Raw genomic sequence first — 25,622 nt, 5'->3', positions numbered from 1 at the left:
CTCCAGACTGGACAGGCCCAGCTCCTGAGTCTCTCCTCATGAGGAGATGCTTCAGACCTCAGATCACCCTTGTGGCCTCTGATGGACCCTTTCTGATAGCTCCTTGTCTGCCTTCTACTGAGAAAGCCAGTACTCAACCCAGCCCTCCACATGAAGCCCCAGCTTCAGCTAGGGCTGAATACATGGGAAGGATCACCTCCCACCTTATAATGGATAGGATTTCACATCCATTGACATACTTCCAGATCTTGCTCTCTTTCAAGCTCTTGAGGTAGATATCTGTGCTGGCATTTTCGGAATGAAGCAGAGGTGGTGGAGTATCCTATATCAGATGCTCAGGAGCTCTCTGGACGTGGTCCTGGGCAGCTGGCTCTAGTTAGCCCTGTTTGAGAGGGCCAGTTGGACCCAGTGGTCTCCAACCCAGAGGGGACTTCCAACCCTGAGTGATCATTGTGTGAGTCTGTGGTTTAGGTGATCAGGTGTTCTAAGGATAGTGTAGTGATACCTTACTGAGCTGAATGTCAGCTTTGGAAAACTTGTGGGAAACAGCACATGTAACTGCTGGAGCAGCTACGGAATTTGAACCATGGCAGGGTCGGCAAAATCAGGCTTGCAAGTGAAATGACTCTTGACTGTGTTCTATGTGTAGATTCTTTATTCTTCTCTAATAGCTCAAATTCAGCTATCAACAGTAGCAGCAACAAGAAACAAAAAGCCAGCAACAAAAAGAACCCAACCCCCCAACAAACACCCCACAAGCTTGCTGAGTTCCACTTTTTTGCAGGGGTTAAGCGTTAGAGTTGTTTCTTACTAGGACATTAGTCTTTTTCTCATTTAGCAAGAATACAAAATTGATGTGATAAGTGTAGAAAGTTCTCCAAAAGGAAGGAAGAAAAGTATGGCATGTAGTTGGGGTTTCCAAAGATAAATAGTCAAATCTCGGTGGTTTGATTAGCCACTCAGTAGCACTGACAATGTTGGGATGTGTACTGTATGTATAGAAGCTGTTTCCTATCAAAGCTGTTCAGACACACCCAGTTAGAGCAGGTTGTAAGGGTTGATAGCTTGTAGCTTTTTTGAAAAATGTAAATGAAGCTTTCAAATATGAAAGGTTTGGAAGTCAAAGTTTTGTGTAGTAGAGGGCTCCCAGCAAGCTGATGATTTTGTTGATTTCTTCTTATTATTTGGGTTGTATTTATGTGCTTTAACATTTTATGTCAATTTTTATTTGAGATATCCTCCTTTTCTGCTCCTTGATGCATCCATTTACAATGAAATGCTAAGCTGTTGAGGCTTCAGTTCCTTTATTTTTAAGGTTTCAGGAGCACCTGTGTTTTGCTAGAAAAACTTGACTCATTCTTTCTGGTTTTGTAGTCTTGTGCAGCGTGAGTGTTTGGGAGACGCAGCTTCATGGGGTGAAGGAGTTTGTTTCATGGAGGTGGTAGTAAGAGTGTTTACCTCCCTAATGAACTCCCAAGAGCCCATGGTTATGTGCTGTTCAATCACTGAATCACAAACACTTGGCTAAAAACCAGAAGGAACAAGCAGTCCCAGAAGCAGGTTGCTCCCTGAGGTGAACAGAATCTGCTAGGTCAGTTTACACTGGCACAATTTATTCTGGATCAGGTAATCCAATTGTGATAGGCTTGCAAAACAATTGATTCCACTTTTCTCCACTTGCTTTTCAAGTGCACTCTCTCTGCCTGCTGAATTACCTCTACCACTCACTGCTTTCTTAGTTCTCTTGAAAAATTCCTGCTGCTTCTTTTCTGTGCCTTGTCTTAATAAATGCAGAAATTCACCTTAAGAGTTATGCCACTTCTTAGTGCCTCAGAGAAAAGCCTTGCTAATAGTGTTGGTCTATATAGCTAATCCACTTACTGTAGTGGATTCTGTAGGGAAATATAACAATCTGTATTTTGCATAAGCAAAATAGAATGTAACAGGCTGGTGTGACACTTGGGAGACTGCACCACTTAATGTTTTTTAAAATACTGGGAATAAGAATTGTTTTTGTGGATTTTTTTCCTACTGCCATTTTATATTAGTTTTTGAGTTACTATTTAGAGACTCTTTCTTACTTGATGCTTTTGTTGGTTTTGGGACCCTGTGGGAGAGGTAGGAGGAGAAATAGTTGGTACCTGTGTTGTAAATCAGCTGTGGGGAAAGACATCACTAAGCATTTGTCTTTTCTGAAATTCTCTATGAATTAAGTGGTTTTGGTAGTGTGTGAAAAAATTAAAGGGGGAGAGAAATACAAGAGAAATTCTGGCTGAAACGTTCTTTCTAATTTTAGCCTGTAGTGCTTGGGCATACTGACTTATTTCCAAAATCCCTGTTAGTATTTCTTCCTCTGGAAGGCTGTTTAAAGGCAGTGCTGCTTTGTGTTAGAACTTGATATGTGGTTAATATACCTCTTTTCCTTGAGATTTACCCACCTTCCTTCTGAAGGGTTTACTTAAGAATGTTGACTTAATTGTACATTTTCTTTGATAAATGAAGTAGAAAGCTCAACACTCTCTGTGCTGTTGCACAAACAAAAAAAAAAGTCATTAACTTCCTGGAACAAAATTATTTTTCTCTGTCATTGTTTCTCCTGTGTGCTTGGTAGTCTTTACATGTGTTCTACATACTTCTGAAATGGGAGTGTAGCTGTTGAGTAAATTGGTGAAGTTTCTTGTTTTCAGTGTGTCACTTTTCTGTTACTAGAATTGGAAGGGAGACCTTTAATCTTACTGATTTTTTTTCTTAGACAGTGCTTTTTGATGCACCTGGTATGCATCTTAGTCAAAGCTGAAAACATTGTGGCTTTTGAGGCTTCTGCACCACATCCCTCACTTGCCTCTCTCCTTTCTGACATAAGAGGAAGAACGTGAACCAAATGCATTTAACTTAATAGTTGATGCTTCAGTTTACTCATTATGCATTTTGATTTATTTTGCGTAATGTTCTTTTTGAGACTAGAAAACTTGCTCATGGAAAAGTACACATGAAATTTTGGAGAAGGATATGGATGAAGTTTCTCATGAAACCATGGCCTTAAAATATGAGCTTAAACATACTAGTATATCAAAGGTCGCATTCCCTTTTAGAGAAGGGAATTTTAGAGAACTAAGCTTGAGTTTAGTAATGTCACTGAGACTTCCTGTGCACTGTACTCATTTGCTCATTTTAAATAAAACTTTGATAGAATTCTTTGGGGGAATCCCTGAATTATTTTTGTGTGAGTATGTAGAGGTGATGCGTGGGTCTGTTTTTAACTGATATTTAGCCAAGTTGCATTAAGACCTGAGGTTTTTAGATCACCTGCAGTCTCTAGTTGTAAAGACGAGATTGAAGGTCTTTCAGGCAGCTTAGGGTGTTCTCCTGTCTCCCATGTGGCAGATTGCATGCTCCTACGTCAAAGTCTGTGTATGAGTTATCATTACAAGACCTCTATAACTCTTACTCGGTGTTTAAAGCACGTGAGTACTTCAAGGATCAATGAATGCAGACATTCTCTGCCAGCAGCTGACTGTTTGAAAGGATCTGGTAGCATACCCTACCTGATACCCTCTTGATAAAGCATCCTGAAAATTACAAAGGCGGGGAGGTGGTATTGTCTGTTGGTTTTGTATGCTTAGCTGCACTTCACAGGTCATTCAGTAGCCAGTGCTGAGAACAGCCAACTGAAGGATGCTGGAAGCTTGGAGAGTGTTCAGCCACTGAGCTCTGTCACTTACTGCAGTAATAAGCTTTTCTTCGTGGTTCATTAGATGCAGCTGCAGTGAATTAGAGCCAGGTTAAGTAAACTCAGCTGATCTGCTTTGAATGTTCTAGATATTTTTGTCAAAAGTTACAGGCTTGCTTTCTTTTCAGGCCTTTACTGGAAAGAATAGGTAGTTATGGAAGCTAAACAAACTCAGAAGGGGTCACAGTTTTCAAATTTTAACTATGTTAGTTCTAAAAATTGTCCCAAATTGCTTTTTCTTTATGTGAGAGATAAAAATCAGCTGAGGAACTGGTAGTTTGGAGACAACCATGTGATTTGTCTAACTTCTGATACTTAACAGTCTAAAAATAGTTGCCATATGGGATGTCTTTATTGTGAGGACAGCCTCTGCTAGTTGAGAACCTTTCTGTGTTTAAGCACTTTCTGTGCCTAAACATTTTTAGCTGTTATCTAAGTGAAGTTGTCATATGGCTTTAAATGAGAGCTGCTGTCATTGTCCAAAGATGTTGAAGAAAAGGGAGTTATTTTCTCTGAATTTAATAGAGATGGTTACAGCAGTATTCTGTGTTCTCTCTGTGGAGTGCATTTTCCATCTCTGTTAAAAACAAACTGAATAAATAAATTGATGTTACACCAGTGTAAAAAGCAGCAAATTAAGACTAATACTTGGCTATATTTGTTTCAAGCCTTCCTGTTACAGCTGTTTACCCTTCTAGCAACCTACTGAGGTTTTGTAGCCTTGGTGGAGGGTATTTGGAGACACGCGTGCCAAACCTTACTTCAGCAGTTCTTCCTTTTGTTCTGCAGGGAGTTTAGTCATAGCTGAGACAAATAAGAGAAATTGATATATTTGATAAGTACTTATGTTGAGTCCATTTTTCAGTAAGCCGTTGTATACAAAGAAAATAATTCTTACAGAGCAGTTTCATGTCCTTTCAAGATGTGTAGTAAAGAAAGCAAAGTCTAAACTTGCACACACTTCTGTTGCAGAGGTTATAATAAGTATATTTAGTCTCTGGTATTTTTCTTCTTTGAATTTGCAGTAAGTTTGACAGATAATTTACCAATAGTCCGTTTCTTGCAAGTGGGGAAAAATTACTATATTAAAAGCCCTTTTCATAGTCAGGTCATTCTTGATGGCAGGTCCTCAGTGTCAGAATGCTGCTCTTTTTACTTGTGTGGTATTCCAGTCTTAGCCTCCCTTTGCCCTTGACTCTTCCAGTGTCATAGATTTTAGATAAAGTGAGATTAAAATCTGTGACTTTTTCAACCTTTCCACGCTGAGTTCTAAGAAGTCTTTTCAACATCAGACTCCGGAGCTTTGGTATGGTTAAATGAACTTTGGCAGTCACAAGAACCAGTGTTCTTTAGATATTTCTTTTCTACAAATTCTTAGACTTGTTAAGGTTGGAAAAGGCCTCCAAGGTTATTGAGTGCAGCCTTTGACCAGACATGACACGTCAGCTAAACTGTAGCACTGAGTGCCATAGTTGACCATGTCAACTAAACTGTAGCGCTGAGTGCTATATCTAGTCATTTTTTGAGCTCTTGCAGCAGTTGTGAACTCCACCACCTCCCTGAGCAACCTATTCTAATGGATAACAATCCTTTCAGTGAAGCATTTCCTTCTGATGTCCAACCTGAACCTTCTTCTGGCCCAACTTAAGGCCATTTTGTCTTGTCCTTTTTCTGGTTGCGAGGAAGAGACTGACCCCCACCTGGCTACAGTCACTTTACAGGTACTTATGGAGAGTGGTAAGGTCTCCCCTGAGCCTGCTTTTCTCCTTAATAAACCAGAACTCCTTCATTTGCCCCTCATAAAACGTACTCTCCTGACCCTGCACCAGCTCCTTTGCCCTCTCTGGGCCAGGCCATCCAGACAGTTCTTAACCCAGTGAAGCATGCACCCGTTCAAGTTATGGGCTGTGGCTTCTTCAGGAGAAATTGAAATAACTTACTGCTTAGGCAGCTAGTCCTGATGTGCTCTGTCTTCATAGAGTAAAAGAGCTGTAATTCAGCAAACCCTGGGCACTTGGACATCTTTTATCTGAGAAATGGTTTTGCAGAACTCAGGTTCTGCAAAGTTACATGTGACTGTGCATTTTGTACAGTATTTGTGCAGTAAGGAGAGCTTAAATTCCTTTTTTCTTTATTGATGCTTTTAAGAACTTTTCTAGTATTTTACCAAAAATCAAAACAAAGAGTAAACTTTTGAAGGCCAGAAGTTGAGCATTGACTGAAAGCTACATTTAGTATAGAATAGTATAAAATGTCTGTAGAGGGAATTAAGTAGATAAAAACCCTCTTTGACTTGTTGGTTTAAAAATAGCCTACCAGTCATGTCTTCTCTAATATTGTATTTGTATAATGAAACACAATTTTGATCTTTGAGTCAGAGATGCGTGAGTTGTTAATACCAGAGTTGCTGGCCTTAGAGGTGCTGCTCTTGTTGAAGAAATTGGTGGAAAGCATTACTTGCAGTGTGAAGGAGAACTCCTGGCTTTATGGCTGTGAGACAGTGTAGTACTTCAGATGAACTAACTCCTTTCAAATTTTGCTTATCCTGACTACAACTTCATTTCTAGAAGTGGGTGATTGTTATGCCTGTGGCTTTTTGTTCTTAGTTACGCTGTTCTTTTAAATACCTACACCTGAATTGTGGGCAGGGAAGCTTAAATTAAGTCTGTCCTACTGAATAGTGGGAATAAAATACTTTCTTCCTGATACGCATTGTTTTAGAGCTAGAATGTGCTGACATCCAATGGCACAGATTTCTTCAAACTCATCTGCTGCTTTTATAATGTGAAGAATCTGTTCCAGGGTAATCTGGATGGTGCTTCTTTTGACAGTGGCATCAAAGGGAGTTCAATTCCTAAAACCAAAACCAAACTATGTAAAATGTGTAACTTTTATATTTTTGACTTTTTTGCGCTCTATATTTAATGGGAATGTGTGGTAGCACAGTGATTCCCATGCCTGACAGCAACAAGGTTTTTAATAGTGACTCTAGCACTTTGTTCAGATTCCTCCAAAGCGCTGATGCCTGTTCGGTTCTTGTCAGCATGTCATCAGGGCTTACTTTTGATGATTGTGGGTTTTTTCCCTGCTGTAGTAAAACACATTCTTGATTTTCATGGTGAAGTTTAGATGTAAGTACTCTGTAGTTTGTGATGTTGTATAAACCACTGTTATTTTTTGCAAGATAAAGTGTGAGGAGGGAAGATGCATACTGTTTCTGAAACAGTCTTCATTAACTTACTGATTCCTGTGCATAAGTTGTGCATAATGTTCAACCCATGGAAGTGAAACGTCCCTGTTTTGGAAGTCAGTTTCATTATGAAACAAAGACTAAAATGTCCAAACTTGGGTTCTTCTCTCCATATTAGAACATGTGTTGCAGTATAAAATACATCTAGTTTATTTTGGGATATTCCTCAAGACTTGAGAAGTCAGCCTTTGGGTGCCGTGACAAATAATGTGATTTGACATCCTATAAAGGATGCTAGAGATAAACTAAGACTTAACTTTCTTATCTCAACTTGTGTTCTGGGTGAAGGCAGGTGGCCTTCTGCAGTGCCTCAGATTTAGTGCTTTTCTGTAGTGAAATGATAGTAAAAATATGCAGGTTAGCCCATATAGAAAGCAAGCATGTTCTAAGTCAGATGGCATCAGTCTAATATTTTTCAGCTGTTGATGTTCTCAAAGTAATTTTTTGGTTTACTGTTGTGTATGTGTCCCTTTCCAAGCTCTTTCTTTGTATTCCAGTGTGTACTACAGCAAGATTTTTGGGGCATAGGTGACTTTGTAGAACTTGATATACATTGATAGAGGGCAGAAAAGTTTAAGTTATTCAGAGCTGTGTGCTGTTGGTTTGACTTCATTTATGCTGTCATGCTATCTTATAAGACTTCTTACCATTTCTTTAACAAACAATTCTCTTGATTTTCCTTTGATATTGAAACTTGAAGATGTACACAGGGGAATAAAAGAAATTGTCGAAGATGTGATTTCAAGTATTTGGGAGCTCTGTTATAGTGCATCCTTCTGTGGCTATGTTTCTCTTGCTATTGAATTAGTCATATAATTAGTTTTATGTTGAAGGGGAGTATTTCCTCAAGCTTTTTTTTATGCAGTGATAAACATCTAAGTGAAATCATCTCTTTGAAACTAATTTGAAAGAGAAATGCCTAATGTAGATTTTGTTGTTAAAAAATTAGATTCAGTAATAGGTATATATAATGTTAAGACACAAATGTTAGAAATATCAACTATATAAATGTATCAAGTTGTAGTTTTAATAGGTTGGGGTCTAAGACACAGCATAGAATAATATATGAAAGAATAAAGCATGAGAGTCAAAATATGTGTGTTAGCCCATGTAAGGAGAAAAGGTATATTAAGGCAATTTAGTGATACATAGTTTAATGGTACTTGGACTACTGGAGAAAACTTGGAGTGGGAGACAAACTAGATACAACTAGCCATGACAAAAAGGTTGGAAGAACTAGAGCACGTGGAAGCCACGTGGTCCCAGAAACCCCATATTTATGGACAGAATAATAGGAAAATCTGATGACCGGTATTAATGATGATGTATTAAAATATTGACAGTTTTAGCAAGAGGTTCTAATATTTTGGCTTCTCTGTTCTTGAATTCATGTTTGTGCAAGAATTCCCATCCTCAGAGGTCAAAAACCTTAAGACCTGGGCATGGTTTCTGTGCTGACTGAAAGCAAGAGCAAGAGTATTTTAAACTAGCTTTTAAATCTTTTAAACTAGCTTTTAAATCTTTTAAATATTCATTGCTCTGCATTTTTAGTTCGATTATAGAAATAAAGATTTCTGCACACAAGACAGCATAGCATATGGGTCTGTCATGTTATATCTGTACTGCATTATTCATGGTATATCAGGATTAAGAAATAAAAGTTCTTAGATCTGGTATAGGAAGTCTTTGTACTACTTTCATGGAACCTACTGTCCGTATGGCCGGATGGGACAAATCATAGCTCCAGTTACGCATGGTTTTGTGACTAAAATATGTGATTATTGACTTGAGACCACTAAAAACACTTATTGGAGACTGAATAGTCAGTCTTTATCCATAGTAGATTTTGAGAGTAAACTGGCATTGGCCATGTGGTTTCATATTAGTTCACTATGGATTGTTAACAAGAATGGCTTGTTGATGACTTTTGCTGATTTGTAATCTTTTTTTAAAGAAGTGATAAAATAGAAGCCTTGTTAACTGTAGGTTACAAAACTCATGGATGAGGGGATTGAGTTTTTCAATAGTAAATTTGCAGATGACACCAAGCTGAGAGCATGTGTCAGTCTGTTGGAAGGTAGGAGGGCTCTGCAGGGACCTGGAATGGTTGGGTGGATGGGCAGAGTCTAACAAGATGAAGTTTAATAAGTCCAAGGGCCCAGTCCTGCATTTTGGCCACAATAACCCCCTGCAGCACTACAGACTGAGGATGGTGTGGCTGGACAGTGTCCAGGCAGAAAGGGACCTGGGGCTTCTGCTCGACAGCCGGCTGGACATGAGCCAGCAGTGTGCCCAGGTGGCCAAGAAGGCCAAGGGCCTCCTGGCCTGTACCAGGAACAGTGTGGCCAGCAGGAGCAGGGAGGTCATCCTTCCCCTGTACTCAGCACTGGTGAGGCCACACCCTGAGTGCTGTGTCCAGGTCTGGGCCCTCAGTTTGGGAAGGACATTGAGTCACTTGAGCGTGTCCAGAGGAGAGCAACAAGGCTGGTGAGGGGCTTGCAACACAAACCCTACGAGGAAAGGCTGAGAGAGCTGGCCTTGTTTACCCTGGAAAAAAGGAGGCTAGGGGGTGACCTTATCACTCTCTACAACTTCTGAAAGGTAGCTGTAGCCAGGTCAGGGTCAGTCTCTTTCACCAGGCAGCCCTGACAGAACCAAAGGACACAGTCTCAAGCTGTGCCAAGGAAAGGATAGGTTGGATATTAGGAAAAAGTTTTTCATGCAAAGGGTGATAAACTACTGGAATGGCGTGCCCAGGGAGGTGGTAGAGTCACCATCCCTGGATGTGTTTTAAAAAAGACTGGATGTGGCACTCAGTGCCATGGTTTAGTTGAGGTGTTAGGGAGCAGATTGGACTTGATGATATTGAAGGTCTCTTCCAACCCTGTGATTCTGTGGTCTCTTCTTATATTGACTGAAGAGGGCAGAGTATGCTGATTGGAAGTGTTTCAGTTTGAACAGTGTTCCTTCTTTCCTTCTGTTTTTCCAACCCCTCAGGCCCAGCTGTGAAAGGGGGGGAAAAGAAACAAAAATTGCAGGTCAAGTCAGTTGTTGTCACAAGTTCCTGTTCTTTGCCTTCCATGCTACTTTGAGGCCCTCACCAAGGAATGAAAGAAAGTATTAATTATTTGAATAATACTTAACCTCTAAGATGTGATCCTAGGCCATTTAAGCAATTTTGGGCATCATGTCCACGTCTGTTCAGGTAGCTTGTTTGCTGTCTTGTCTCCTGGAAGGCAGATACTGGTAAATCCCAGTACATCTTACCCTGTGTTGCTAGTTGAGCTGTTGCCCTTATGAAGATCTCTTCCCCAGAAGGTTTCCTCAATGGAAGAATTAATAAATATTTCCTGTTTAAAAATGATTTGATTCTATGTGTACATAATGGTGCATGTTTCAGTTTGGTTTGCATACTTTAGCACGTAAGCTTTGCTTGTCATGACTTTTGGAGCTGAAAGAGGGATGCTGACAGACATGTCAGTCTGTCAGACCACTGATGATCTGGGCTTACGGAGACATTGGAGGATGTAGGCATTGTGTTGTTGTCCAGCCTGATACCACTTTGATAGTACTTGTAAACATGGGTATAGGGGAAGGGAGGGACATGGCAATTACTGGTTTCTGACTTTGAGCTGCTTGCATTTTCCCCTTCTTTGTATGGTGTTGAGGATGTCATTTTTTGAGCTAACTAGCAGTATACATGAGGGTTTAAGGGGTAGGGATATTTAGTCATGCAACTTTTCTCTTGTCTAAATCTGCATTTGGACTAAAAGTTCCCTGTGAGAGAGCAAAAGGTCTGCTGAAGGGAGATCCTGCAGTTTGAAGGGTAGGGCTGTGATGGAGATAACAGGTTCATGCCCTGTGGATCTCCTGGGGTATAGCCTCTGATGGCATGACTGTGATGGGAGTGCATTTTGGCCCTAACCATCTCTCCAGTTTACCACTGAGCTTTGAGCAAGCGGTACTGCCATGAAAAGCCAGCACAAAATAACTTTCTCTACCCTTGTTACCCTTATCCTGGAAGATGAATCCTGTCATCCATCGTTGGGCTCTCTGCTGCGGTGAAGAAAGCTTGAGTGCATGAGGGAGAAAACAACATTGTCCTTCAGGAAGATGCACCAAAGAGTAAATGGAGGAGGGTGTGGCCTTGAAGGTGACTCATGCTTTCTTGATTAGAAAAGCATCTTTTTCTTACTTGTATTTTTTTGATTTGTATATCTCTTCAGTGAGACTAACTTGGCCTGCTTCCTGTTCCTCTCTGTTGGCAAACATCAGCTTCTGAAATTCACAGTGGGGAAGAAGGATATAACTGCAGTATGAAAGGGGGGAAAGTTTTACACAGCCCAGCTGGAATACTGAGGTGAATGCTGAAAAATTGAAGTAGGCATGCTAGCCAGTTCAAGTGGATGTTGACTTTGAAACCCTTCAACCTATCAAGTTACTATATTTGAAGAGTCATCAAGTTGTCTCCTTTCACCCCACTGCATCTTCTGTTTTCTTGTGTTAGTAGACTTGAAAGGACTGCATATGTCTAAGGCTGAAGGGAAATGTCTACAATAAGACGCACTTACCTCTTGAAGAATACATATGTGTTTTGACAGAGCCGTATTGCCTTGGAGAGCATTTTGCTAGAATGGGAAAGCTAACACAGAAGACTGGGACAGCAAATAACAGAAATAAACGTAGTTGGCAAGATTTTGTGGCTGGTAAAGTGCAGTTGAAAAAACATTCCTGTTAAAAGTCAGTCTTATTTAAAGTATTATTTAAGTATTGGAATTGTTTACAGCTTATTTGTTTGAAATCTGAATAGCTGTTTGTGATTTTGTGTTCATCATTTGCATTCATTGTTTTGGTGAAACTCTTTCTGAACATCAATATTGGCTGTGTTCAAACAGTCCCAACTTGATATTTAGTTAAAATTTCAAATATAACCAAAGTAATAATTTTCCCTTAGCTGGCTTTGAATGTTTTTTGTATAAAAGAGGGCAATACAAGGAAAAAGTAAAGGTTTGTGCTAAGTTTTGGGGGTTTTTCCTTGTATATGAGCTAATTAGTTACGCATGTTGATGCTGTCTTGCTCAGGGAATTAGTTACAGTGGTAGAAGTGGTTGTGTGTCTAAATTGACACAATAATTAGGAACGTAAAAATGGTTATAGTTTATAGGGGTCTCACTTGAACTGATTCCTTAATAGAATAGAGATGCTTGTTTTCTTTACAGAAGACTGTTAGAGTTGATCTTTCTAAATGTGTTCTAGGATAACTTAAGTTACCCTGCATGTTTCCCTCCCTTTACCCCAGCTGATAGGATAATCTGTAATTTCAGTCAGAAGAGATCGTTTATTTTCTGTAGATTGCCTTGTTGTACATACTTTTTTTTTTCAGAACCCCTTGCAAGTGTTTGTTGGCTTAATTCCTAATGCATAGTAGCTTTAGTAGGGGGTTGTTTAGAGTATCCTAATACTCATTAAGTATTTTGCAGAAATGTTAAGAGTTTCCAAAAGCATTTCCTACTGAGTGAAGATGTTTTCTTTTAATGTGTGTATACATTTTTAGTGTTCCTATGAATATTTACATTCCATAGATAATTTGCACTGTCTTGCATCTGTCCTTTTTAGTGGTCACCAACACTGTTAAGCTCTTTCATGCCTCTACAAATAGCTGTTTCTTGTTCAACTGTCTGCAGGTTTTCAGTTGTCTTCTCACGGCTTACTTGGAATAGACAAGTTGGCTTCGGGTGCCTCTTCTTTCCTGCTGAAAGAAGGGTTAATCTGCTGCAAGCTTCTGCAGATTAACTTCTGCAGCAGCAATCACAGGGATGAATTACAATCCTTTTCCCTAAAATTCAAATGAATTTTTTTATAACTATCTTAATTTTCTTCACTTATTTCAACTCATCATGACACTGAGGCCAAGATGTAGAAATCTTAAGTGGTGTTTTTGTGATTCATTGAAGAGACTGTGGAAAGGTTCCCCTTCTAAACTGCCACTTTTGAGAGGCTAGTAATTGCTTTTTATTGTTGCAAAGGGCTCATGCTTTCTTGTCTTAATAGCCTGTGTTTATATTAGTAACTTTTTAAGTTACTAGTGGATTTGAGACCACCTCATTATCAGAAAAATTCTAAGTTTGCTGTGAAAATTCCTGTCTTTCATCTGTTTTATCAAAGTTCTTCCATATAACTTAGCATAAATCAAGAGGTGCTCTTCTGGTTTCTTCTCCTTCTGCCCTTCTCCTGCGTTCTCATCAAGCAGCAGCCTGATCTAGTTTGTGCTGCAGATTCTTAAATAGTGTAATGGAGGGAACAGCAAATGAATGTATATGCGGGTGGGGACGGCTGCTAATGGACAAGTGGTGGTTTATACTCTTAAACAAAAAGTGAAAACAGAGACAAAGAAATAAGAGTTGTTTAGCCTGTTTGTGCAGACTCACCAAGCACAAGATGTCCTGTTAATATGTGGATCTCAGAGCAATCATTAAGCTCTCCTTGACAGCTATCCTTCTTATAGGGAAACTAAGAGTGAGTAGTGTTTTGTTCTGACAGGCAAGGTTCTTAACTAAAGACATGCCTCTGGCCTTTGTGTGCATTTACCCATAAAGGACTTTGGGACGTTCAGGCAGGCTATGTAATAGTTTTTGCATATGCTAAATTGAACAGTCTGTTATCTCTTATTTACAGATGTTTTGAGTGTGCAGAAATTAGCACTGTGCTTTTGTATATGCTTCTAAGGTACTTGACCATTTGAAAAAAAGGACTCCTTCAAATTAACACTCCAATAAAGATAAAAATCACAAAAGAGGAAGCATGAAGAATTGCATCTATTCCAATTATCAGTAACTCTGCACTTAAATTTTCTTTAGGCATTAAAATTTTGTTTTGCTGAGCACAAAATTTTGTTGTGCTTTTTAAAGCAAAATTCAGCATCTGTATTGTGCCAGGTCTTACCTTTCAGTGAGCGATCAAATATTTTTTTTTTTTTAATTTAACTTGTTTGGCAACAGTCCCCACAGACAAGAAACAGTTTACCCTTGTTAAAATGCATTAATTACTGTTGTGAGTCAAAGTGGATTGAATAAATCCTCTGGAAAGAGAACAACTTTGTTACAAGCAGAGAACAAAGTTCTGGTTTAGACCTTTTTGTCTGGAAGAGATAAAGAACGATGTATGCAGCCAGAGGTGGTTCTTGTTCTGCAGTTTGATGTTAGGAAAACAAAATTTCTAGCATTTGCTTATCCAAATGGTGATGTATTTATTGCTTTCCTTGCACTGGAAAACAGGGTAGAAGGGCAAACACAAAATAAATACTAAGGCATGCTCTGCAGGTTTTGTGGTATGTAAGCCTCTAGGAGAATCTTCAGGAGCACATTTACATCTCTTAGGACTTTACCAAGGGCATTGTGTCACCTGTGACCTTTGAGGCTGGAGACATATCATGGTCCAGTTTAGGTTACCTCTGAACAGTGATAACAATTAAAGTAAGCAGATGTGTTTAGTTTCTCCTGTCTTAAATTCAGATGTCATCACCTTTATATGATAATACTGTTTAGAAGTACATAATGTAATTGCAGCAGGCATCTGTGCAGTGATTTTTTTAAATGCAGAGTCTATAAATATAATTAAATTATGTATATAAAACCTATATTAAATGATTTCCCACCCAGCAATGACCAGGATGTGTAAGTATGAATTGAAACAGGTGATAGAAGGACTTTAGTCAGGCGTCTAATGCACTAAACATTTCTCCCTAGCATCTGTATGATGCTGGTGAGGTGGTAATAGTGTTTTAAAGCTTACCTGTTGTGTCACCTGCTTGGTTCTGTCACAGCACTGCCAGGATCCAGACTCAGCCTGCATTTTCAGCTGAGCATGAGTAGTTGAGTATATTGCACACCAAAATACCTGCGTTGAAAGGAAAGTTAGTAGGCCACTGTGGCTATTGCTTAGCAAGTCTTCATCTTGCTAGTACCACTATATTTTCTAAAGCTCTCATATAAAAATCTGCTGTTATAATTGGAACTGTTCTATGGCAACCAGAACTAATTGCATAAACCATATGGCTTTTGAACTTGTGATGTCTTTTCTCTTGAAAACAAAAAAAGCCTACTTGCCTCTCTCTGCTAGGCAAACTTTACTCATGACTTGCTTGAACTGCAGCTGATTAGAAACTGGCATTCAGTTAGTGCCATAAACAGTGTTTAAGAGTGTTTGGGTTTAAAATCTTATCTGTGCTTGATGAGGAAAAAGTAAGTTTATAGAAAGATAGATGGCTACCATGCACTGCATGTGAGAGAGAACCACTCAGTTTGTTGAACTGAACAACCGTGTCTTTAGTTCTGCTTCCTTTCAGCATTATAAAGAGAGCAGATTTACTCAAAGGTTTACTGTTATTGAATGTATTGTAAGCCAAACTTTTCCATAGTAGGTATAGAACCCTGTTTCCTGAACGAAATGGTTTTATTGGTTTTGAATGCAGTAACTTTAAGCTATTTTAATAACTGTAAAGTGTAATACTGTCTCTGAGGCTAATAGTCAAAAACTGAATTAGCTTTTGGGGATTCTTCAGTAGTTCAATATTTTAAAAATTTTTGGGGGGAGGTTGGAAGGAAGTTCACAGCTCAAATTCTGTGTTAAGCTGCTGGTTTAGTATGGTGTTACAGCTGAAAACGCATTTCAGAAAAGTTTCTCTTTTTTTTTTCTAGAATGTAATTAGCCATATTTAATACTACTTTTAGGTCAGATAGAAGTGTAAATACAATGGTAAAAATGCCAGTTTTCCAAACTAGGTGTAAGAGAGCAGTCTCTGCAGCCTTGGAAGCAATAAAATGGTAGAAGAACTGGTAGAGCAAAAACATTTTTGAGACATAATGTTTTTTTTAGTCAGAACTGACTTGCACACTGATTGCAAGTACTGTATAGAATGCTTCAATTAGGATAAATGCGTTATGCAAGCTGGAAGTACTTGAGCTGACAGGTGCTCTTGGCTTTTTTTTTGAGAAATGCTGCAGTCTTTAAGAGGACAGTTAAGTATCCAGTTAGTACGCTGAAGTCCTTACAAGAAAGTAAGCTGTTCTATTGAAGTTTTTGAACCATAGGCTGTAGCCTGTGGTTCACAGGAAACAATCTGTGGGGTCACACTGCTTTGCTGAGAGCCATAGAGATCCAAATACATCATCTTGTGCACCTCACTATAGTCTCTGTAGGACAAGAATGTTGGAGACTGCTATTTTAAAGCAGCCTTCTTAATAAGGCTTCTCTGGACTTAAAAGAAGTCAGTTGAGACCTCTAGATTTTTTTAATGTTAAGAAAGCAGTTCATCAAACATATTTGCATATGAACAGTTGAGAGCTTCAGAAGTTGTTAGTGTTAGTTTTGGGTTCAGACCACAAAGAATGGCATGCAAACTTACACTTGGTACCAAAGCCTCAGTGTTTTGCATAAAGAGGTGATTGAAGGTCATAATTAACCTAAGTTAGAAATAACGACCAGACATGAAGTCAGCTAAGCATACAGATTTTGGTAGCAAACTGTCTTGAAGAGTGACTTGCACCATTTTAAAACGGGAGAAGTTTTTCGCTCCTCATTTGTCAGCAGCTCAAGCAAGCGCCCTCAGGGCTCTGGGAGTGCAGGTTGCTCACAGAGGCTGGTTGTGGACGCCGCAACACCTTCTGGAACCTAAGCCTTTTTTTTATCAAGTTTAGACTTAGCTCATCTGTCTGTGGGTAGGATCTCTTTACTAACAGCAGTCTCAAGCTCTGGCAGTGGTCAGGAGCCTTTCTGTTTGTTCTGTTGTGGTTGTATTTCACATCTGGACTACCTGTAATCTGCAAATGGCCTATTAGTTTTTGTGGTATCCTTCTAGCATTGTTCAGTGTAATTCTAACTGGATTTTCAGTGATGTTTTAGTTAAAACAAAGAACAATATTCTTGGTTACAAAATACTCTCATGAAAAACACTTGCATGTTTTTTCCAGTTATTGCACTTGATAAATCCTTGACTCTACTGCCACTTGTATGTGCAGTGGTACTTTTAAACAGCTGTTGCAAGGAAGCTTAGTGAATACCATCTGCACAAGATTTTCATTTACCTAATTTTTAAAACCCAGGATTTTGAGAATGGAATTAATTCTGACATAGTACTTTGTCATCTTTGTGTATTTTTTTTTTTCGTGTGGGCTGGGAAAGATGTGTAAAGGGAGCTGTAGTGCATGATCATCTTATGTGCTGATGGAAAATAAACTCACTGTATTTCTTTACTTTCCTCTTCAGTCTTGAAGATTTAAAAAATTGTTTTGTGATATAGTTTCTTTTGGCATGGTGCGGTACAGAAGGAAGTTGCCATGGTAGATGCAGGGGTTACTAGACTGCATTATCTTTTAAGTCTTCTTAAAAATAAGCATCTTATTTCGTGTAAGAAAAATAATTTTACAACTGAATTTGTTAAGATTAGATTGGAATTGCCTCAAATCCAGTTAAGCCACACTGCATGGACGTGCTGGGAATATAAATGCAAATACTGTAAATTTGTACAAACTGATTTGTTGCATTATCTTGCTAATCTAACGTACAGTACTTTTTGTGTCCATATTGCAGACGGCAACTCCAAACTAACATGGCAGTCAGACTGTGTGATGTGGCTTCTCTGCTTAGAAGTGGTTCGTGGGCAGCAGAGCCTTGGACTGGGGTCTGTGGGACTTTTCTTAAATTCTGTAGGCTACTTTTTTACATGTTAATAGTGCTGAGGCCATACCAAAGTCTTTTAACCTTCCATTTGGAATGCTAACTCACATATATGTTTCATTATAGGCTGTAGGGTGTGTTCCTCTTCTATGGGAGCCTAGAGCACATTGGCGTAACAAGAAAACTTTTACTGTAAAACGCTGATCTCCTGTAGAAATTACACTGCAGTGGCTTGCCTTTCTTCTATTGTCAATTAGATTTTAGTACTAATTGAAAATACACGGTGGATAATTGAAGAGGAGTATTGCACTAAAATGGTTTTGGTATGGTCTGACTACTAATTTGCAGTAACTTTGAAAAACTGTATAGTTGTCTTTTTATGATTACTATTTTAAAATTATATTTGCCAGTCTATTCTAAGATTCTTTTAAACTGTAAATTTATCTCAAACTATTTTTCTGAGTGAAAAATATTTAGTGTTTGTCTATTATGAACAGTTCTCTGTAGCCTATTAGTGGGGTATGCATTATTTGTAAAAAATACTAGTATCACTTCATTCAGAGCAGATGGTTCTATAGCTGAGAGATGCTGTAATTTTCAGCGCACACAGGCTACTGCAGCTGTTCACTTGAATGTTGGCTTAGGAACCCATACTTGGCCACCTGAACGTGAAAATAAATGTGCAATTAAGAGAGAATTGTTTGTTGTCCTTGCTAAATCCTGCTAATTTTGATCAGTGAACACTTCAGATTTTGAGAATAAAACACAAAAAAAGGAAAAAGGCAATCCTGCAGAGCCTCAAAGCGCAGCATTTGTGACTACTACCTTTAACAGGTATGCTAGTGTTTTGAAAAGTAATTTATCCTGATTGGGATAATCTACTTTATCATCTTTTCAGTGGACTTGTCTCATCAGTAGCAGAAGCAGGTTACTTCTTGGAGTTTGTCTCAAGGGAAGAAAATGTTGTTTAGTTGTAGCTCTTCAGGAAAACAAGATCATGCTTTTCTAATGCGTGTTCTTAATAGATGTATACCTTTTTTTGCGTTGTGCTGAGGTAACCTCTTGGAAAATGCTTCTGTATGCAAAGCACAGAACATAGAAGTATGTTCCCAGGAATGTCAAAGTTGGACTTCTAGTAAGAAACGCAACTTATCCTCTCTCGTATTGTTAGGAAATTCAGTTATTCAGCAGTCCCTGAACTCAGCTGACCTTATCAGCTGTTTGGATATGCACTGATTGCCTGTGGTGCTTTAAAACAGGACTGTTAGGACAGACCCATCAGAGCTCCTGATGCTGTTCTGTGATTTTACAAGAGGCTTTTTTGTGAGAGCTCCTCTTAGCAGTTTAATTATGAGGCTAAATTTCAGTGATGGATGGATTTCTTTAGTGAACTTCTTGTGTTGAAATATGTATTACTGGAGAATTCACGTACATAATTTTCTCTTGCATGTGGTCCTAAACTGTTTGTCTCAAAGAGGGTAGGCTGCCCAAATCTTAGATATTAAGATGCTATTAAAAATCCATTGTATTTACCAGCTGTTGCCATTCAGTCACTGACTGAGGGGGCAGAGTGCCTTTTGTAGATGTGGCAGCTTGTGGACTAGTGCTTGTGTACAAGCAGACTCCTCCTAATTACGTCTGTTGTATCTTGCAGTCATACAGTCAGTGACTTTGGGGTGAGACACAGTAGAATCAGACTGGCTTGAGTTGAAAGTACCTTGGAGTTTGTCTGTTCCTAATACAATTGCCATGAACAGGGACATCTTCAACTAAATTAAGTTGCTCTAAGCTCCATCCCACCTGACCTTGAACATTTTGAGGGATGGGGAATCCGCAGCCTGTCTGGGCAAGTGCCTTACCACCCTTGCAGTAAAGAATTTCTTCCTAATATGTAATTGCAACCTACTAGCTTTCAATTTGAAGACATTCCCCTTTGTCCTGTCACTACATGCTACTCAGAAATTTCTCTTTTCCTCTTTCTTGTAAAATCCCTTCCAGTACTAAAAGGCCAGTTAGGCTACCCCAAAGTAATCTCTTTTCTAGGCTGAGCAAGCCTGATTCTCCCAGAATTTTGTCAAAGGAGACATGCTCTGTCCCTCTAATCCAGGCCCTCCTGAGCTCACTCCAACAGATCCATGTCCTCCCTGTGCTGGGAGCCCAGAGCTGGATGCAGGTTCCAGGTGGGCTCTCCCCAGAGCAGAGCAGAGGGGCAGAATCCCCTCCCTGCCCTGCTGCCCACGCTGCTCTGGATGCAGCCCAGGACACGTTTGGCTCTCTGGGCTGGGAGTGCCCATGGCTGGGTCATGCCCAGCCTCTCACCCACAGCACCCCCCAGTCCTGCTCACAGGGCTGCTCTCCATCCATTCATCCCCCAGCCTGTGCTGATAGCTGATACTGGGAGTGTCCTGACCCAGGTGCAGCACCTTGAACATGGTCTCTCTAAACCTCATGAGATTTCCATGGTCCCACTTTTCAAGCCTGTCCAGGTCCCCCTGGATGATACCCTGAACTTCAGGAGTGTCAGCAACACCACTTACCTTTGGGTCATCAGCAAACTTGCAGAGGTTTGTCTGTGTTATTAGTGAAGACATTGAATAGCACTGGTGGTCCCAGTGGAGTGCCAAGGGACACCGCTTGTCACTGATGTCTGTCGAGACTCAGCTATTGACCACCACCTCTGGATGCAGCTCTCCAATCCCTTTCTTATCCATCTGTTAATCCATCCATAGATACTCTCTGTCCATTTTAGAGATAAAGATGTTGTATGGGATTGTGTCAAAGGCTTTGAGTCAGTCTGGATTGATAACATCTGTAACCCTTCCCTTGTCCACTGATGGAGTCCCTTCATCGTAGAAGGGCCACTTAGTTGGTCAGACAGGGCTTGCCCTTGGTGAAGCCGTGTTGGCTGTCTGAGATCGCTTCCTGTTCTCCATCTGCCTTAGCACAGCTTCTAGGAGGATCAGTTCTGTAGTCTCCCAGGCACAGAGTAGTTCTGGAGTGGTCAGAAAGTTCATTAAGAACAAGATTCAGATTTAACTGTTCTCAGAGTTCAGATGAGGAAAGAAATAATAACAAGAAATTGTCAATTTTATGAAAGAAAAGTCTCTAGAAGCCTGATTCCAACCTGTGGTGAGAAGTTTGACATGGATGTTGTCAAAGAAGAGTATATTTTCCATCCCTGCACACTCATATATCCTTAATAGCTCTTTAAAATACTAATCTTGATCTCTTCTATTTCATATGAGAAGTGATCTTTGGATACAGTTAATGCCCACCTCTTATTGAAGTCATTCAAATGCTACTTCATTAAAAACTGCTTTCATGTTATTTCAGTAACCAGCTGTAAGTTAACAGAAGTGATTACTCTTGCAACAGGCCCATTTTGTTTGGTAACTTCTATAATAGAAAGGCTGTGATTCCCCTAAATTGGAGGAATGGCAGAGAATGGAAACTAAGCTTTGAATGCTGATTTCATTTAGTGAACTTGTAGAAGATAGTTTATTTGTTACAAGGTTTTAAAGTGTTGTCTTGACTAACAGTTTAATGCCCTTCTATACTGGTGTTTGGTTTTTTTTCTTGCATGTAGAGGCAGTATATGGCCTTGGCAATACCATTTCTGCATAGTGACAGGTCTTTTAGGTTCTTGTTTGGACTCTTCTACTAGATACTGAAATTTAAATTTTGATGGCTCTTCTTCTTTGTTCTTTTCAGCAGGTAATGGCTGCCATGGAAACACAACTGTCTAATGGACCAACTTGTAATAACACAGCCCATAGTTCAGCCACCATAAACAATTGCTCATCACCAGTTGATTCTGGGAACGCAGAAGACAGCAAGACCAATTTAATAGTCAACTACCTTCCACAAAACATGACACAAGAGGAACTGAAGAGTCTTTTTGGCAGCATTGGGGAGATAGAATCCTGCAAGCTTGTCAGGGACAAAATAACAGGTATGTTGATTTTGGAGTTTTCTGTATCTTCTCAAACTCTCAGATGGCATTCTGCAGTTCTCTTAAGTAATGGAATAAAGGCAGAATGAGCCAGTGCTGGTCAGAAGGAACTTAAATTAATATTTTTTTAAATTATATACCCCAAAATTAAGCATAATAATTTGCATTTAATTTAGGTTAGTTTGAGTGCTATAAATGCTAACAGGATATTTATACTTGGGCTTCAGAGTATTAGGAAAGAAGATTCACATGGGGAAAAGCAAATATTTATACTAAGTTCCCTTGAATTTTAATTCAACCTCATTGAAGTTAGACTTCAGTGCTTGTTGATGCAAAGCAGCTTCTTTTCAGGGATGCAGGTAATGAAGTTTGTACCTTGGAAAAAGGGCAGATTATCTTACTTCACAGGTTAAGCTGCTTTTGAATTGCAGCACTTGAACAGTTTCTTTAGGATACACACTTGAATCAATTTATGCTCTTTGGCTTTCTGCTTATTGAGCAGTCTCTGGCTGACTTTGTTGGCTGAGTGTGCTTTATTTCCCTCATGGCTCTGAATAACCAGCAGATCTTCCCACAGCAGATGACTTGTTCTTAAGACATCAGGCAGTGGAATGGGTGAATCTTTGAAGCACCCTCCTTCAGCATGATAGTCTGGGATGCTGAAATCACTGCTTTTAGTCAATCTGCCTGACCAAACCTTCAAGCAATCTTTGCTCCTCAGTGTGAAGATTACTGAATATTCTTGGGATGCCAAAGAAACTAGATGGGGCTGATGCCACAGCTTGCTGTTATCAGGTGAAATCTGGTTGATGGAGAAAACAAGCCTGTTTTCTTTGTAGGTAATGACTTCAGTGCTTTGAAACAAAAGGTCACTTCCTTAGGTGTTTCCCGACATCTTGTTCTAGAGTGGAAAGATGTAACTGATCGTTCATCAGTAAGTGGGATCAGTTAGTTAGTGGGATGGCTATTCAGACAGTTTGTCTGTCTTGTATACCCCACATGTTTAGCATGTTTAACCTCCTTATAGAAGCTGCTTAGGAATAACCTCAAAGGCTGCTACTTCACAGAAATAACCCTCAAGATCTTGTGATCAATGCTCAAATTGTCCACTTCCTTTCATGATGGGTCTGATGTTCTGTATGCCAGAAGCGCACAGTTGCTGCTACGTAGTTCCAAGAGACTTCATACCTGGGAATGGAGCTAGACATAATTGTAGACCTCTTGTTTCAAGGTGTGATGTTTTCTATATAGCATGAAGTGATGCCTGAGAAGGATCCTGAATTTAAATTACATTCTCAGTAGCAGAGAACTCCAGAGTTGAAATTATTGGAGATAGTTTTTCTACTTTATCAGAGAGCGGATCCTCAGCTTTGAGATACAGTTTCAACTGCCAGCAAAAATGCTGCATCAGTCTTGTTCCAAAAGGTTTTAGGATTATAAGTGATATTGAGAAGTACAGTGTCTGACCTTGCGACTGCATTGGGAGCAATACTTCTGATTTAAGTAGCCTGGAGCAAGATAACCCTGTGTTTGCAGATGCTTAGGAGAAAGCTCTCGAATTTCACTCCTGTTCTTACTCATTTTCAGGTTTTCTTCAGAGGGTTTTGAAAGGCAAATTTTTCTTTTCCTTCTAAACTCAGAACAGGGATTGTTACCAGGTTCTGTGAAATTCATATGGCATGAATTTCAGATTTTTATTGGTTTAATTCCTCTGTTAAAATGTAATAATTTGTTTTGTCCTTCTTAAATGAAGTGTCAGGAGTGCTAGTTACTTGGTGAGTATCTTTAAATAAGATTCAGGTAGCATAGAAGTTGAAATACACTTTTACAGTTATGGTATCACTGAGCTCTGTAATGGCTTGTGTCTCCACCATTCTCTGCCTGCTAGTTTGCATAGTGGAGCTTGGTGGGAGCCCATGTGAGCCAATCCAGTCCTATCCTTGGCTTGGAGGGGTACCATCCTGCAAGCTCAGTGTCAAAGAATGCATTTCATTTCATGGCCACTGTCACTGGTGGGCAAGACCAGCAACAAGGGAGGAAGTGAGCATAGCCCACAGACCACTGGGACGGAGATCAGCTTGTGTGCCCCAAAGGGCATCCAGTGAGGCCGTGTGTGAAGTGTGATCTCTGCAGCTGTGCCCTGTTAGAAACCACAGTCCTGTCCTGAGAGTCAGAGTTACTCCTGCCAGGATCACTGGGTTACCAGTGCCAAGTGTTAAAATACAGAGAGCCACTGTCATCTTGACCCAAATACTCATTAGCAGCCAGTGAATTTAAACCAAGTTATCTCCCACCCTGTTGTGAGTACTATTGTTTAGTTCTCACTCTGTGGTCACATCTGCAACACTAAAGTGCACTTGCATTATCATAGAATAGCAGAATGGTTTCAGTTGGCTGGTACCTTCATAAGCACCTCATTCCAGCCTCCCTGCTGTGGTCAGGCACACCTCCCACTAGAGGTGAAAGTGCCCAATTTCCTTGAAGCTGTCTGCACACTTTAGGATTGAGAGGAGTTGAACTTGAAGGCCTTCTTCATTTTTTTCCTCTGGAAAGTCTGTTTGAGGGAAGGAGGCACCCTGCAGTTCATTTACTAATTTCATGTGAGCAGTTTGAAATCCAAGTCCAGATTATTTTATTGATTTTTAGCTAGGGATTTTCTTGTGAATAAGGGAGAAAGCTGATGTGTGAAGGTTCCTGGTAGTCATCTCCAAGCATGCACTTCATGGGCAGAACTGTCTGTTGGGGTGACATTAGTAGCTGGAGTGAAGTCTGCTTTCTGTATTGGCAGAAAACCATTGTAAGTATTATCAGTAAGAATTTAAATAGCTGATTGCTGTTCTGTTGCTTTACTGAAGGTAAATAAATTAAACGTTGGTAATATTGAAGATTCTAAAGGGTGCTGAACAAGCGTCTCTCTTCATGTGAGAATCCCACTGACAACAGCATCTGATAAGTGGGTCATGAACGTCACTATTTCTTCTTTCTTCACTTGCTAACCAGAGAATCTGTCAGGAATGAGTCATTGTGCCTTAGATATTTTAGAGTCCGTGTTAACTCTTATGTGCTTTTGACTATAGCAGATGTGTGTCAATATAAATTGCAAAACTACCGTGTAAGTTAATTGTGCTTGTACAATAGGTGGGAGACCCTGGTCTCAACAGAGCAACGTAACTGGATTCCAGTCAGCCACTTCAGATAGCTGTTTAGTTTGGTTTAAGTGCTTCTTCATATTTAAAGGCAGCAGAGGTAACATTTACCATATAATGATGACCTTTTATGTAATCAAATGTTAAGCATGTATGGTTACAAAAAATAAGCTAAAATATTCAAAGTGTTAGGGAAGAGGATAAAATGGGATGAAATTTAATTGCTGGAGGTGCCCCTGGTCAAGCACTTTAAAGCTTTCTGCTTGCAAAAGATAGATGGATTTAGCAGCTTTTGAAAAAAATACAAGAAACAGTAATAGCTTAAAAAGTAGCACTTAAAAAGTAAGAGATATCATAGTATGGTAAACATTTTCTGGACCTACTTTTCTGAAACTTGAATATAGGTAAAAACGTTACTGTAGTCCCCTTGAAAACAACACAACAACAACAAAAAAACCTGCATTCTTTTGACTCCCACTGTCTTCAGTACAATTTCAATTGTACATGTGGAAGATTAATGCCCTATTTTCACATAGGGGAATAATCTCCCAGTTTTCATTGTGCTTGTGGCATTATTAGCTAAAGTGAAACTCATGGAACATAGACTCCTTAATTTCAAAAAGCAGCTAACTCAGATGTCTTAAATTTGGGAAAGTATTTGTTTTTTTGGCTTCCAAGCTCCCATACTGCTCTCTTATTAAAGTAATCATATGCTCATAAAATTCACAAGCTTTTTTCTTTAAAAGAGAACCTGCTCATGAATAGGGCTGGATTTCTTGTCTCTTTAACTGTGTTTGAATACCAGTAATGCTTATATATGGATTTATTTGCAGTTTAGCAAATGCTTGTTCTGTCTAGAAACTGAGGCAG

General features: G+C 39.5%; 1 protein-coding gene across 5 annotated transcripts in view; it reads left to right on the top strand.

The window, feature by feature from the left end:
* The window catches only part of ELAVL2 (ELAV like RNA binding protein 2), a 90,572-nt gene that overhangs the window by 25,650 nt on the left and 39,300 nt on the right, over nt 1-25,622 (top strand). For 3 of the 5 annotated variants that reach the window (XM_059492743.1, XM_059492742.1, XM_059492740.1), the window contains exons 2-3: nt 17,568-17,658; nt 21,366-21,606. In XM_059492743.1, the coding sequence (XP_059348726.1) occupies nt 17,587-17,658; nt 21,366-21,606 (313 nt within the window). In that variant the 5' untranslated portion in view covers nt 17,568-17,586. The remainder of the gene's footprint in view (nt 1-17,567; nt 17,659-21,365; nt 21,607-25,622) is intronic. The other 2 variants (XM_059492745.1, XM_059492744.1) reach the window with 1 other exon arrangement.

The sequence above is a fragment of the Ammospiza nelsoni genome, chromosome Z (genome assembly GCF_027579445.1).
Source record: "Ammospiza nelsoni isolate bAmmNel1 chromosome Z, bAmmNel1.pri, whole genome shotgun sequence".
In the NCBI taxonomy this organism is placed as follows: Eukaryota; Metazoa; Chordata; class Aves; order Passeriformes; family Passerellidae; genus Ammospiza; species Ammospiza nelsoni.
Note: the sequence above shows the minus strand (reverse complement) of the source record. Positions and strands in the feature narration are given on the sequence as shown.